Source organism: Ostrea edulis, chromosome 4 (genome assembly GCF_947568905.1).
Source record: "Ostrea edulis chromosome 4, xbOstEdul1.1, whole genome shotgun sequence".
NCBI lineage: Eukaryota > Metazoa > Mollusca > Bivalvia > Ostreida > Ostreidae > Ostrea > Ostrea edulis.
Window position 1 is genome coordinate 7592859 of NC_079167.1, and position 13961 is coordinate 7606819.

A 13961-nucleotide genomic window follows, 5' to 3' on the forward strand; every position below is an offset into this window, starting at 1 on the left:
ATAAATTAAGTGGCGGCCGCCAGTTAAATAAATATTAATTCTATACGATGGCACCAATCTGCTTCCGTACTCCACAGACCTTGAAAGCCTAGCTGCATGAGAAACCACCGAGAAAATGTCCTTTCACCCAGAGAAATACAATGTGTTAAACATCAGCAGTGAGACCAAGCCCACAAAAACATCATATACGCTGCGCGGACACACCCTAGGTAACATTAGTGAATAGTGCCAAATACCTTGGATGCATCTTCACATCTGAACTATGTTGGGAAGAGCATGTAAACATCTATAACAAAGCCAACAGAACCGTTGGCTTCTTGAAACGCAATTCAAAACTCTGGCTGCAGTAGGGGTCGTATTTGTCCTTCCACCTCTGGCTGCGGTAGGGGTCGTATATGTACTTTTTCAGTTTCCGTACTTGAAAACCCTCTACTGCCTTTATTTATGAACCCATTTACATGATTTTGGTACCAATGGAACCAGAAAAATGTACTCAATAGCCTAGGGCAATAGGTCATAATACTTTATTGTCTTATACAATTATTGGTTTTGTTGGCTTTGTTATAGATGTTTACACTAGATATTGAACTTGGGTGACCTTGAACTGTTAAAGACTGTAATTATCATTAGTGGTTGATAACCCAGCATTTACATCATTTTTATTTTATAAATAAATCAATTTAGTACATGTATTTTTCATGTCTTAAAATGAATATGAAATGTACTAAGCATTTCTTTTTCTGATCAGCATAGAAAGAAAGACTTGCCTTTCAACTTGACATAAAAGAAGCCTTATTTTTAAAAAGAATCGAGTTTAATTTAAAAATATAAACATCAGGATTAATTGACTAGAGTGTACATTGTATTATGAAGTATGCATAACTGACAAATACCCCAAGCGTCTGTTGTTTTTACATCTCCACTTAAAAACAGTCTAGGCATTTATTTCTTTAAAAAGGTCATACACGACATTTCTAAAACTATTTTTTCATCTCCTCAATACGAAGGGTTTTTACATGATTTCCAAAATAGGTTTAAATTTCATATTGTTGCAATATTATCATACTTCGTATATCAGCGTGGTTAGATCACCTATTCAGTAATGCAAGGGTCCCCACATTCAATCTCGATTTTTCTTCACTAACTTAATTAGTAATTTCCAAATATACAACCTTCTGCAATACACAAGAGTTTACAGCAACAGTTTTCTTGCCACAACCAAGAACTATCAAATTATGCAAACTCTATAACAGACCTGGTAATATACCAAGATTTTTTTGGGGGAAATAAGATAGAATGCGGGTGAATTGTACCTAAAATGTCATGAAAAATTATATTGTTGAGAAACATTGTGTATGACCTCAAGTCGAACTTATAACAACAATAATATAATGTACAAACTATGTTCTGGAAGTTACATTCTTCACTTATGATCAATCTTATCAATAACATCTACCATCAATATAAATTAGAAAACTGTATGCAGCGTTCCAAACCCCATATCTCAAGAAAATTTGTTACATACATTACAAGGCTACAATGCTCAAATGAATTGTAGTTTGGGTGAGCTAAAAATTATTGTTTCAATACAATTCATTTTTAAATTTCTTGCAGTACAATCTACAAGTACATATATATATATATATTTATATATATGTCACATCATGCATGTATAAATGAAATTGTAATATGCATGAACATAATTTTGTCAGCAAGGAAACATTTTGTAATGCTGTGGCTGATTGTTCATGCATTAAGTCATTCACAACAGTTATAACATCTTTTAAAACATTTAATTATGATTTATCAAATTAAACAGAACATGGTCTTTCAAAAAGTGCTGATCTTGCACAAAATAACTTATTCTGGAAAGTAAATAAAGCTAAGTGAAACTTAGATGTTCTGCTGGGTAGAAGCTTGTGCTAACATTGTAATGGCTGACAGGGCCTCTGAATTCAGCTGTCCATCAGGACATTCAATCTCGTACTGGACTGAAGGGAAGCTGTACACCAGGGTACTGCTAGCTCCTTCCTGGTCCCCTTCAGTTGTTGACTCCACGTAAAACGTGTTCTCCGGGGCAGGCTCAGTCTCCTGAATGTAGTATTCTTCTATCTGACCAGGCTCCACTTCGATACGGATGTTCCCTACTACATTTGCCACACTGGAACTTCCTGTATCTTGCACTGTTTGAATGATAATGTTTCCTGGGGTCGTTTTTGCAACTGTTTTGGTTGCTGGTTTTGCCTTGTTCTGCAAGGCCTTTGGTTTCCTTATTGCCATAGGTTTGACTTTTTTCTTTTTCCCGTCACGATTTGGATCGTGTTGTTCCATATGGCGATTTAAATATTCCTTTCTGAAGAAACCTCTTTCACAAATTTTGCAGAAGTGGTTTTTCACAGCATCATGGGCTGATCTTTCATGACGTTTCAAACTCTCTGGAAAAACCCATGCATATACATGTCAATGAATATTCATAATAATATTTGCATATAATATTCTATGAAAAAAGTTCCAAAGAGTCTTATTTAAGTTACACAATGTTTATTTGCGTACCTTGCTCACATAGAAATGTGACTCTTAAGATTGAAACACTTTAAAAAGTGGATAAAAAATAAGCCCAAACCTGCCATTGGACAACTGCATGACAATATGCCTAAACACTACAGGTCTTGGGATGATTGAATTTTATTTGACAAGCTATAATTATTGTACTGTTGTTATAAAGATATATATATATTATTACTACAGTAACTTGATCCAAAGAGTCGGATCACGTCGAGTTGACAGGCGCGGATCATAGCGTTGAGTTTGATCTGATGATCCACGCCTGTCAACGAGACATGATCCAACTCTTCTGATCAAGTTACTGTAGTAATTATAAATTTATATACCCCTTATGCATTTTAAATCCACATTTATAAGATAACAAGAGGCCCAAGGGCTTAGAATCGCTCTTCTGATAAATTGTACAACCCCACCATTTCTATTCTTAGCCTCTTAGTATTCTAAATCTTTAGTTAAATCCTAAGAATTCAAAAAAAAGTAGGTCAATGTGACCTACTTTTTGGTTTACACATTTTGAGAACCCAAGAAATATCAACTGACAAAGTTTGATGATTTTAAGCCAATTAGTATCTGAATATTGAAATATAGCTGTCAAAATCCAATCGTAGGTCATGGTGACCTACTTTTTGGTCAGCAAACTCCGAACATGCAAGACCCATCAACTGACAAAGTTTGATGACTGTAGGTCAAATAGTATCTGAAATATATAAATATAGCCGTCCAATTCCAAAAGTAGGTCAAGGTGACCTACTTTTTGGTCGAAACCCTTCAAACATGCAAGACCCAACAACTGACAAAGTTTGATGACTGTAGGTCAAATAGTATCTGAATTATATAAATATAGCCGTCCAATTCCAAAAGTAGGTCAAGGTGACCTACTTTTTGGTCGACACACTCCGTAGACTCAAGATGCATCAACTGTCAAAGTTTGATGATTGTAGGTCAATTAGTGACTGAAATATATAAATATAACTGTCAAATGCCAAAAATAGGTCACAGTGACCTACTTTTTGGTCGATACACTCCGAAGACTCAAGATGCATCAACTGACAAAGTTTGATGATTGTAGGTCAAATAGTGTCTGAAATATAGTAATTTAGCTGTCAAATACCAAAAGTAGGTCACGGTGACCTACTTTTTGGTCGACACAAACCGAAGACTGAAGACGCATCAACTGACAAAGTTTGATGATCCTAGGTTTTACAGTGCCCAAAATATGCATCTAAAATTGAAAATGTGAAATTTGAATATCTGCAAAATTCAAAAAGTAGGTCACTGTGACCTACTTTTTCATAAATATGTTTCAAGGCTTCAAGATGCATCAACTTACAAGATTTGATGATTCTAAACCTCTCGGTATTTGAAATAACAACTTAAAATATATCTATAAATGATAAGCCATAAAATTCAAAAAGTAGGTCACGGTGACCTATTTTTCAGTTGACGCATTTCAAGGTCCCATGATCCACCAACTGACAAGTTTTGATGATCATAGGCTTCAAAGTGTCCAAGATATGCATCAAAATTAATTTTAAAATAAATACCTGCAAAATTCAAAAATTAGGTCACCGTGACCTACTTTTGAGACAACTTGACACAAGGTCCTAAGATGCATCAACTGTCAAAATTTGATGATCCTAGTCCTTATAATGACTAAAATATCAAAGATTTAAGGAAATATAAATTTAGGTCAACTTTGAAGTGACCTTGAGACCACGCCCTTTGCCCCAGGGTAATGCCTTGAACAATTTTTAATCTACAACATATCCTCATCCTTGTGTGTAAGTTTGGTGATAATCTGCCCAGTGGTTCTTGAGAAGAAGATTTTTTAGCAACCACTACTTTTGTTTGTATTTTCCTGATTATCTCCCCTTGTTAAAGGGTCACATCCCTCTATTTAGTATGTATGAAAGCCCTTGGGCCAATGATACCCTGTAACAAATTTGAAAAAAATTGGCCAAGGGGTTCTTGAGTTACAGCCCTTTTTCTAAAAAGTTTACGCACACCGCACAAATGGCCATAGTAGCATTAGCTCTTTGAGCCTTCGGCTCAGAAGAGCTAATAAATGTAATCCAGATTATCAAAAACACAGACATACCATGAAATTATATTTTGTGTATGTAGTTTTCTTTGTGATGCGATCAATATTTTCCACAAAAACGTTGAATTGATACATTGTGACGTCATCAGTTTCAGAGGATACTGATACGGAATCAGAAAACCAGTGTGGTGATCCAGAAAACCGGATCATACGCTGTGAAATCCACAGTATCAAAGAACGATATATTGATGGGTATATAATAAAAAACATTCCCATAGGTAATCTTTGGATTACTACGTATAGATGCTTGATTATTGAATAGCCTCATTGTTCATTTGAGGATTTTGTAAACCTTAACTGTAGCCCCGCCCCAATCCCTGTCCAGCAGAGGGAAGGCATGTGTTAGTACAGAATTGAATCTACATTACATTTGAATTATTGCATGCAGTGATTCATTGAATGATATCATTAATCTAATTTGAGATATCTTTCATTCCATTGACCAAAACTATCCACAATTGTTTTAATGACCTTCATAATTTGATGAATCAATCATTGATATCATTTAATCCAATGCATGTGCTCAATAATCAAATCAATGATATCACCACTTTCATTACAGTATGAAAAAATTCAATTGATTCAATAACAAATATATTTTGGTTCCCTGGTTCAACAATCAGTAAATATGGAATATCAGAATAAAATTTTACAAGAAAAAAAAGTTATTAAAAACATTAAATAATCTTCAAATCAGGCAGATATTTTTGCATCCAAAATGAATTTTCTTTAGCTATCACAAATTTGCATACAAGAGTTGCCAAGTGATGCATAATTTTCTGAAGAGTTCAAAATTGTTATAAATTCCATTATCATGTATTGCATGATATACTAGCTACTGTGATGTATCATATCAGCTGTGAAATTCAGCAAGTCAGTAGAGTGATAATGGTGATCCTTGAATAATTCTTTGAGATAAATTGTATACTCCTTGTGAGACTATTGAGAAGATTTTCAAAGAACATTATTATAAAATTAAGTAAACAAGAATATAAGCCCCTCTTGTGGCAATACTGACTAGAAGATAACTCCAATTTTTCACTATCATTATCCTTTTCAATATTACCACACTGGAGACATCTGTTTCTATAACAATTCTTGTTTAAAGGACACATCGCATGTTTTTAAACTTTTTAATTTTTTCAGCAAAATTAATTCATTTCATGCCTAAAACTACTTTACTTGTGTTTTAAATGAAACAGTTTGCGTAGTTTTCGAGTTTAAAAGCGATGAAATTCAAATCTTGCGATATGCATATTTTCTTCGATATTTTACGCGCCATTATCTGTGACGTCATATGCGACCTCGAGCGAGAAGATTTGAAAACAGTTGATAGCCATTTCATAAACAGATTAGATTTAATTGACAAACAAACAATTATCACATTAACAGCTTGTAAATAACACTGTATTAGGGTGTTTTGTGCCGTTTAAGGGTGTACTTGCTGTCAGTAGAGAGGATTTGGACTGTGTTTTTTATCAATTTTCGAAGGAAGGTATGAGGGACAAGACGTGAATATTTTTTGTCGGCTCAACGACTTTGCCATAAAACCCCCCAGTAGAATTTGTCCCTGTACTTTTTCTAACAAGCACTTGGACAAATACGTAGATAAACTGCGAGAAAGTGGTTCTATCGAAGCTACGCACTGTAACATATAAGCCTACGGCATATGCTTTCCGTTCTGCTCTCGAATTCAATACACACTCGCACCAACTGACCTTCACCTTGTAACAACATAAGCTGAACTTTGCTAGCAGTGTCTACCAACTGGTAGTTTTAAAAAAGAAATTTAAAGATAAAAGATAATTGGACTTTCAATTATAAATAATAAAATATAATATTTCCCGACTTTGAATTGAATTATAATGCTTTCATTTTTTTTTTAAGGAACGCGTATGTGTTTACAACAACAGCACGCCGCGCTCCCACTTCCTACGTAACAACGTGTTGATAACAAAAAATAATGATTAGGCCGAATAAAATTGCTTTAATAAAATAATTTAAAAGTATTGTGATTTTCACAATAAGTTTGATCATTATTATTTTTTTTTTTCTTTTTCGAAATGCACCCGTGACAGTAGGCCTGGTTGTCAATGATACATAATCGTATCATAATTTAGGCCTATCTAACTTCTCCAAAAATAAATTTAATAATAATTGCACTGTTTATTTTAGAAAAGCAACAACGCTAATTACAGTTGTTTACAGAAATGGCATTACCAAATTGTGTTTAAACAGGGATCCGATGTAAACATTATTTACTCGCAAATTTATGCAGATTTCATACTCGCTTTTCTCGCTACATTAGGGTCGCTATTTGTATGCACTGGTGGCTAAAAGATATAAGACTCTGGAAATTTGTCAACATCAAAATAAATGTTATCCATGGTAAATAAATTAGGCCCCTAAAACTCGAGTTTTAAAAAATATCTAACACTACGTTTACAACAAGTTGATCGACGAAGGTCGCATATGACGTCACTGTACCACGTGACTACCTATCTAATTAACTAGGCTTTTTGAAATCGGGGCTTAGATTTAAGTCCGTATTGTGGCTAATTATCGCAATACTTCAGCGAACGAACTATTACAATTAATTTCTATAAGCATAAGGAAGACAAAATGCATATAATTCTGTATACTTTGAAAACACGAGATGTGTCCTTTAAACAATTTTCCCTCATTATCTCCCCTTGGACATTCTACATATTAAATTGAAGGGGCATGGACACAATTTTTGATCCATTGAAAATGATAAAGATCTATTACCAACTATAAATAAGTCGATTAAAAACATTTTTAGACACATGATTCACTTCTTCTTTTTTTTAAAGAAAAAACCCAGGTCCCAAAATCGTAAATGCAAACATTTGTGAGATCAATGTGCGTGCACTGTAAACAAACGCTTGTCATAAATCCTATGTGGAAGTGAGAAGACCAAGATTCTTAAATAGAGATGTCAAAAGCACTCAACATTTTGACATAGGTTAATGATAAATCAATTTAGGTGCATCTTCAAAGAAAAAAAAATTGAACTATTTCATTCTAAAACTTTTTTCACTGAAGCCACTTACTTTGGTGCCATGTTTTAAATAGTCAAGTTACATGTAAACATAAACAGGGCTTGTGCCTCGTTTTGAAAACGAAAAGTTTAGATGTCTCAAACACATCTTTATGTCAGTTTTTGAAATTTAAGTTTGTTTTTATGTTTTACACGTATCAAATACTATCATATCAATTATCTTTTTTCCCCACTAAAATCGTGTCCATGCCCCTTTAATGATTTCTTGCTAAAATCAGTATTTAATTTGTGTCCCCTTTCCCTCCTAATGTATACAAACACTTCAGTCTATAGTGTAAAATCATAATCAGAATTAGGGCCAAATTAGACCATTAATAGTTTAATAGTGAACCTATTTCTTTAGTACAAACCCCATTTATAAATTCTGAAACAAAACAAGCACTTTAATAGGGAAAGAAAATGTTCCATACTTCTGCTGCAGAATTTCTTCCCGCACTGAGAACAGAGATGTTCTTCATCTTCTGGAGGATGTTTGAACTTCAAATGCTTCTCATACCGAACATCAGTGGCAAACTCTCTGTTGCACAGCTTACAGTAGTGGATATTGTTACCTCCCTTGGCATGGATTTGAAGGTGTGAACGCAGGCTATTGGGAACATGGAATCTTTTACCACATATGTTGCACCTAATTAATGAAAATGTTGGCTTCATCATACAAATAAGGGTGTCAATCTGTTGTTATTGCAGGGAGGCAGTTTTGATGTGTCTTACTGTGTACATGTACCTTTTCTTCATTCAAATTGTTCAATAAAGAATTAACAATTCCATTATTATTTACAATAAAAGAAAGAAAAAATGAAATGTATAACAAAAGCCATCATCAGGAATGCCACAACATTGTTTTGCTTTCATTGAAATCTGAAAACAAAATATACTGTGTACTTACAAGAATGGCTTCTGACCGGCATGTTTACCAAGATGGAATTTCAGTGTTTTCTTCAGAGTGAAGGATTTATCACACAATGTACACGGATAAGGTTTGATGCCCGTGTGGCCATACATGTGAGCTGTAAAAACAAGAGGACCACGGGTCACATCATTCATCTAGGTAGTTGCATTTTTCTGTGTAAAATACCTATTCTCTAGTGGTGTTGCCCTTGCCCCAGTGGTCATAATATATGTGGAAGCATTTGCTTGAATATACAAATTGTAGCCTTTTGGTTCTTGAGAGGATTTTTTACAGACTTTTCTTATACATGTATATTCATGCATAAAACTTTTAACTTCTACTGTAGTTATGCCCTGGACTGGGGGGTGGGGGTGTCAGGGTCACAGTATTGACAATATGGAGTCTTCACTACATAAAAGTTTTGGTTTCTCTGGTGCTGTGTTTCTTAATAAGATTTTTTTTAACAATCCACTCTATTTCATTACCTCCACTTGAAAGACAAGGATGCTTTTTTTTTTTTTTAGGTTTGGTTGAAATTGGCACATTGGTAGTGGAAAGAAAGAGTTTTGGTTCATATGAAGTAAAGACAAGCCTGTACTAACAGGATGGAGAAAATGATGGATACCAGATCGCAAGAAGCAAAACCACCTATCCTGGCATATGTAAGCCAAAGGAACTGACAGGAGCATTGAGAAATGATTTGATAAAATTTCCACTCATGAATGCACTCTTCATCTCAATTTTACCTGTACCTGGTCATTAAATTTTTCAATAATTTATAGTTACCTTTATATTTATTTAGTCCCTTGAACAACATTCCACAAATTTCACATTTTTTATTAATCATTTTGCTGACTTTCTTCTCTTCTCCCGTTGCTTCTTCTGAAATATATGTATAAATGTTGCATTAATGGTGCTAATATACAAGTATAAGATACGTTTGTCCATGAAATAAGTGAACTGAGGTCTATTTTTCCTGTGACGTGTTATGTATAACCTTTACAGCATAGTCAGAAAAATCTGAATCGATTCATTATTTGACATCATTTGAGTATCAAACAAACAAAAATAGTCTTATAATTCAAGTGCTGCATCATCTACATGGTAGGTATAAAGGTTTGGATGAAGAAGAAAGATCATTACCTTCACTAGCACCGTCAGCTGAAGGTTGCTTCTCTGTAGTTTTTGTGGCTGTTGCAACTGTGTCCTTCACTGGACTTGTGCTCTGTATGTTTTCTTCCTCCAGCTCCTCTGGAGGCAGAATAGACTTGACAGCAGTCGTAGTCATTTTATCACTTGCAAACTTGATTCTCGTCTCATTCCCCTCTATGGTGGTGTCAGGTCTGGAGGCATTTTCTGCATCTGTAGGCTGTTCGGTTATCGTCTTGGTCCTACTTAAAGTGTCACTATTTGAACTGCATTCTGTTTTTATATCACCCTGTTTCTGTGGAGTTTGGTTCTGGGACTTGCTCTGTTCTTCTATCTCTTTATCCTGCTCTTTATCCTCCTCTCTTTCTGATTCTTGATTACTCGTCTCATTTTGTGGAGTTTCGTGTTCTTTTTTCACCACTTCTGATATATCATGCATCACTGGATCTGTGAATTTTTCTTTCCCAGCAAGCAACTCATCTACAAACTAGAAAGATTTTTCATTACACCATTTGTTAAGTCACTTGATTTGAAAGCTCAAATAAGTTTTTCATTCTACTTTGTCATCTGTCAACTTGTCTACATTTTCAACTTCTTATCAAGAACCACAGGACAAATTTTGACGAAAACTTACAACAATGCATCCTTAGGTAAACGGAGTTAATGAATGAAGGACTATGCCCTCTACACAAGGGAAAACTTACTTCCTGGCATGACAAAAATTCAAGTTTGTAAAAACCATGAATTCCAAAGCTACAAGTTGTAAAAGTTGTCTTTCTCAAGAGCTACAGGGGTACAATAATTCGAATTCATAGATATACATCCTTTGTATGTACACAAGATTTAAGCTTGCCTAACGTGGCCTACAAGGGGGATCAAATGTATACATTTAAAAAAAAAATCTTTCAGGCACCTATGAAATATTTTGATATCATCACTTTTTATTTTATTTTTATCACAAATATTTTGATACAAGATGACATCTATCAATCTAAGCAGGAATAATGGAGTGTGGATCCGTAAAGGTACATATGCATTAATTTGTTAGTTTTTGTTAATGTGTAAAAACTATGCAACTTCATAATCGCCTCGAAGTCTGATTTTATGTTTTAGATTTTTAATCCCTTTTCAACTTTGCCTATAATTTCAGCTTCGGTATCTTAATAGTTTTACTCATTTTTGAGGTCTTTCAACTTTGCCTATAATTTCAGCTTCGGTATCTTAATAGTTTTACTCATTTTTGAGGTCATGGATTAAATGAATTGTAGTACACTAGTAAATCTATTTCACACATTTAATTACCAAAACCAATCGTGTGAACAGCTATAGTCAGGAGAGTAGCTATGCGTACGCTTTAATATAAAAGTACTAATCGCAAAATGCCTGATTTATACGTGTCCCATCTATGTGTACGCTTTAATATAAAAGTACTAATCGCAAAATGCCTGATTTATATGTGTCCCATCGATAGGTCCAAATATTTGAAAATTATCACTTTCACAATATTTGGTTTGAAAAATATGTATGTTTCAAAAACACAGAAAATAACTTATTTGTTTCACATTAAACTATCAACAGAACTACAAACAAACGGGGAAATAAAGATGTAGAAGAAAATTAGGAGAATGTTAATTAAATCTGAAATATCATACATCAATGGTCAAGATTTAAGTCATCTGACAATTTTTAAGAGCAGCGATGATGATTTCTATATAAAGGATAACTTCAAAATTCTATATATTTTGCTTACTTTGCAATTTACTATGTTTGAATTTTGGATGAAAACGAAGATTTTAGAGCAATAATTATGATATATTTCTTGTAAGTCTCCTATTTTGGGAACTTTTAGAATTTAGTTTCCAGAAATGTAGAAAATTCACTAGCATACAGGAGATTTTGCTCCCTGGATCCCCACCAGGGCTAAGACAGTGTCCGTACTGAATGTCTTGATTTTTAAAGGGAAATGAATTTCATCTTGTTATAGAGACATGCTACTACACCTCAAAAACAAATTATATCAAACCATGCAAACTGTATCATTCCATCCTCAAAATAAATCTTACAGAACAGTTCCATTCAAGCAAACCATAAAGGTCGCAAAACGTTCAGTCACATGACATTATTCTTGACCCTAAATCTTTTTCATCGCGGTTTCCAGAGGAGATTGTAAGTAATTGTTAGCAATCTGAAACGTGCTATTGTAAAAAGTGAAATAAAAAGGCTTAGAAACTTATTCCTATAAAGTTTTATTCTAAAATATCATAGTAATTCAGCAAGGACAAAATATCTTGACTACAGGACAAATTGTGTCATACAGAGAGCGATATATCTTACAAGCGTGGTTAGGGCGAGTTGTGCCATACAGAGTGATATATCTTACAAGCGTGGTTAGGGTGAGTTGTGCCATACAGAGCGATATATCTTACAAGCGTGGTTAGGGTGAGTTGTGCCATACAGAGTGATATATCTTACAAGCGCGGTTAGGGCGAGTTGTGCCATACAGAGCGATATATCTTACAAGCGTGGTTAGGGCGAGTTGTACCATACAGAGCGATATATCTTACAAGCGTGGTTAGGGCGACTTGTGCCATACAGAGAGTGATACATCTTACAAGTGTGGTTAGGGCGAGTTGTATTAGAAGGCAAGTTCTTCACTATTTGTTTAACTAGTATACTCTGCACCCACTTTCTGGCAAATAAAGTGTATGTTGAAATGATGTATTCTTTGCATTATTAACTACAGTGCCATCAAACCCCCGAACATGAGATTATTTCATATGGACACTTTGTGAAATAGAATTACTTGCTTTTAAGTTTCTGTTTCTAAAATACATACAAGAACCTTTCATTAACAGATGACATATAAATTCATGTTCTTGCGATTTGATGTATGAGTCATTTTGCCTCACATTGCACAAAAATTCATATAAAATACTTGAGGGCTTGTATCACTCTTTCGATGGTGAAATCATACTTCATAAGAGGTGTTTTAACGAGCCATTAAATAAAATTTTAGTGTAATGAGCTACCTCAAGTACTCGTGTAAAATAAGGAATCTACAGTATTGATAATTGATTTATATATATAGGAGTTTCTGAAGATAAGTCTGGAAAAAATGTGATGGTATGGGTGTGTTTAACTGTCTTTATGTATTTACATATAATTATGTAATACAGTCATATTGTCCCCAAGTGGGTCCAGGCAAAGCTACCAAGTTCTGACGAAATAAGACATAAATATTTTAGTGGGTTTTTTACATAATGTATGAGAATTAATTCTATCAAGTGAATTATCATGGTTCACCATGAACTAAACCTCTATATGTGTTGTACAAGTGGCAAGCAAGCCCTGCTGGAGACATCAATAATTACATCCATGCCTGGGTCAAAGGATGTTTAAAACTAGCTAAACCAAATTCGATCAAATATACAGACTACTATTAACACATAGGTTTTTATTCGCTTTACTGTTAATATATAATAAATTTAAAGTTTCATTTGATTGGGATCATATTACATTTGCTGAATTAGCTGATTTTGATATAGTGCACATGCACATTACACAGCTGTAAAAGGTTTCCTTGATTTTTGCCAATTGTGTCCTCAAAAATGAAAAGTACAAACTATCCAACCTTAAAATCAAACCATCTAAGAAACGAAGCACATGAAACTGTTTAGCTGGTAGAGCAGCATGCTTCAGGGTCTGTATGTGGAACCTCATAACACCTAATCTTATTGCAAACAAAGTCCATTACAATATGCAAGTATCCTAAGATTGTAGATTCTAAGTTTGTTTTTCCAAGTTTAAAGTGGAGTCAAAAGATGGAGAGGTGACCAAAATATTTGATTCCATGTTTATCATGAGAGATGTGACCCAAGGGCCTCTTTCTTGTAAGGTAAGTTCTTACAAATGATTTAGTTAAAGTAAGTATCATGCAGCATTTTTTTCTACCCACTGGTACCCATTCAATTGGGAAAAATAGCATCAAAATCTAACAAATTGGAAATTTTCTACCAATGTACATGTATCAGCAAATTATTTCAACTAAAAGAAAGAAAAAAAAAGAACATATCTCTTTATAAATTTATTTCTCTTGCTTTCATGTCGTCGTAGGCTCGATCTAGAATCGTCGTAGTTCTACAACACGCGCACTGCCATGATCTGTACTTTCAATT

At 34.2% G+C, this 13961-nt stretch overlaps 1 protein-coding gene and 1 long non-coding RNA gene across 2 annotated transcripts in view; one reads left to right on the forward strand and one right to left on the reverse strand.

Annotated features, from left to right (window-relative positions):
• Nucleotides 1-10257, forward strand: LOC130053968 (uncharacterized). The gene is made up of 2 exons (XR_008802199.1): nucleotides 1-209; nucleotides 9162-10257. It is a non-coding gene; the product is annotated as an uncharacterized LOC130053968 (long non-coding RNA).
• The window catches only part of LOC130053965 (uncharacterized), a 45382-nt gene continuing 32068 nt past the window's right edge, over nucleotides 648-13961 (reverse strand). The window contains exons 11-15 of the mRNA XM_056161807.1: nucleotides 9781-10273; nucleotides 9424-9519; nucleotides 8635-8755; nucleotides 8159-8373; nucleotides 648-2435 (exon numbers count right to left, since the gene is read on the reverse strand). Of these exons, the coding sequence (XP_056017782.1) occupies nucleotides 1894-2435; nucleotides 8159-8373; nucleotides 8635-8755; nucleotides 9424-9519; nucleotides 9781-10273 (1467 nt within the window). The 3' untranslated portion in view covers nucleotides 648-1893. The remainder of the gene's footprint in view (nucleotides 2436-8158; nucleotides 8374-8634; nucleotides 8756-9423; nucleotides 9520-9780; nucleotides 10274-13961) is intronic.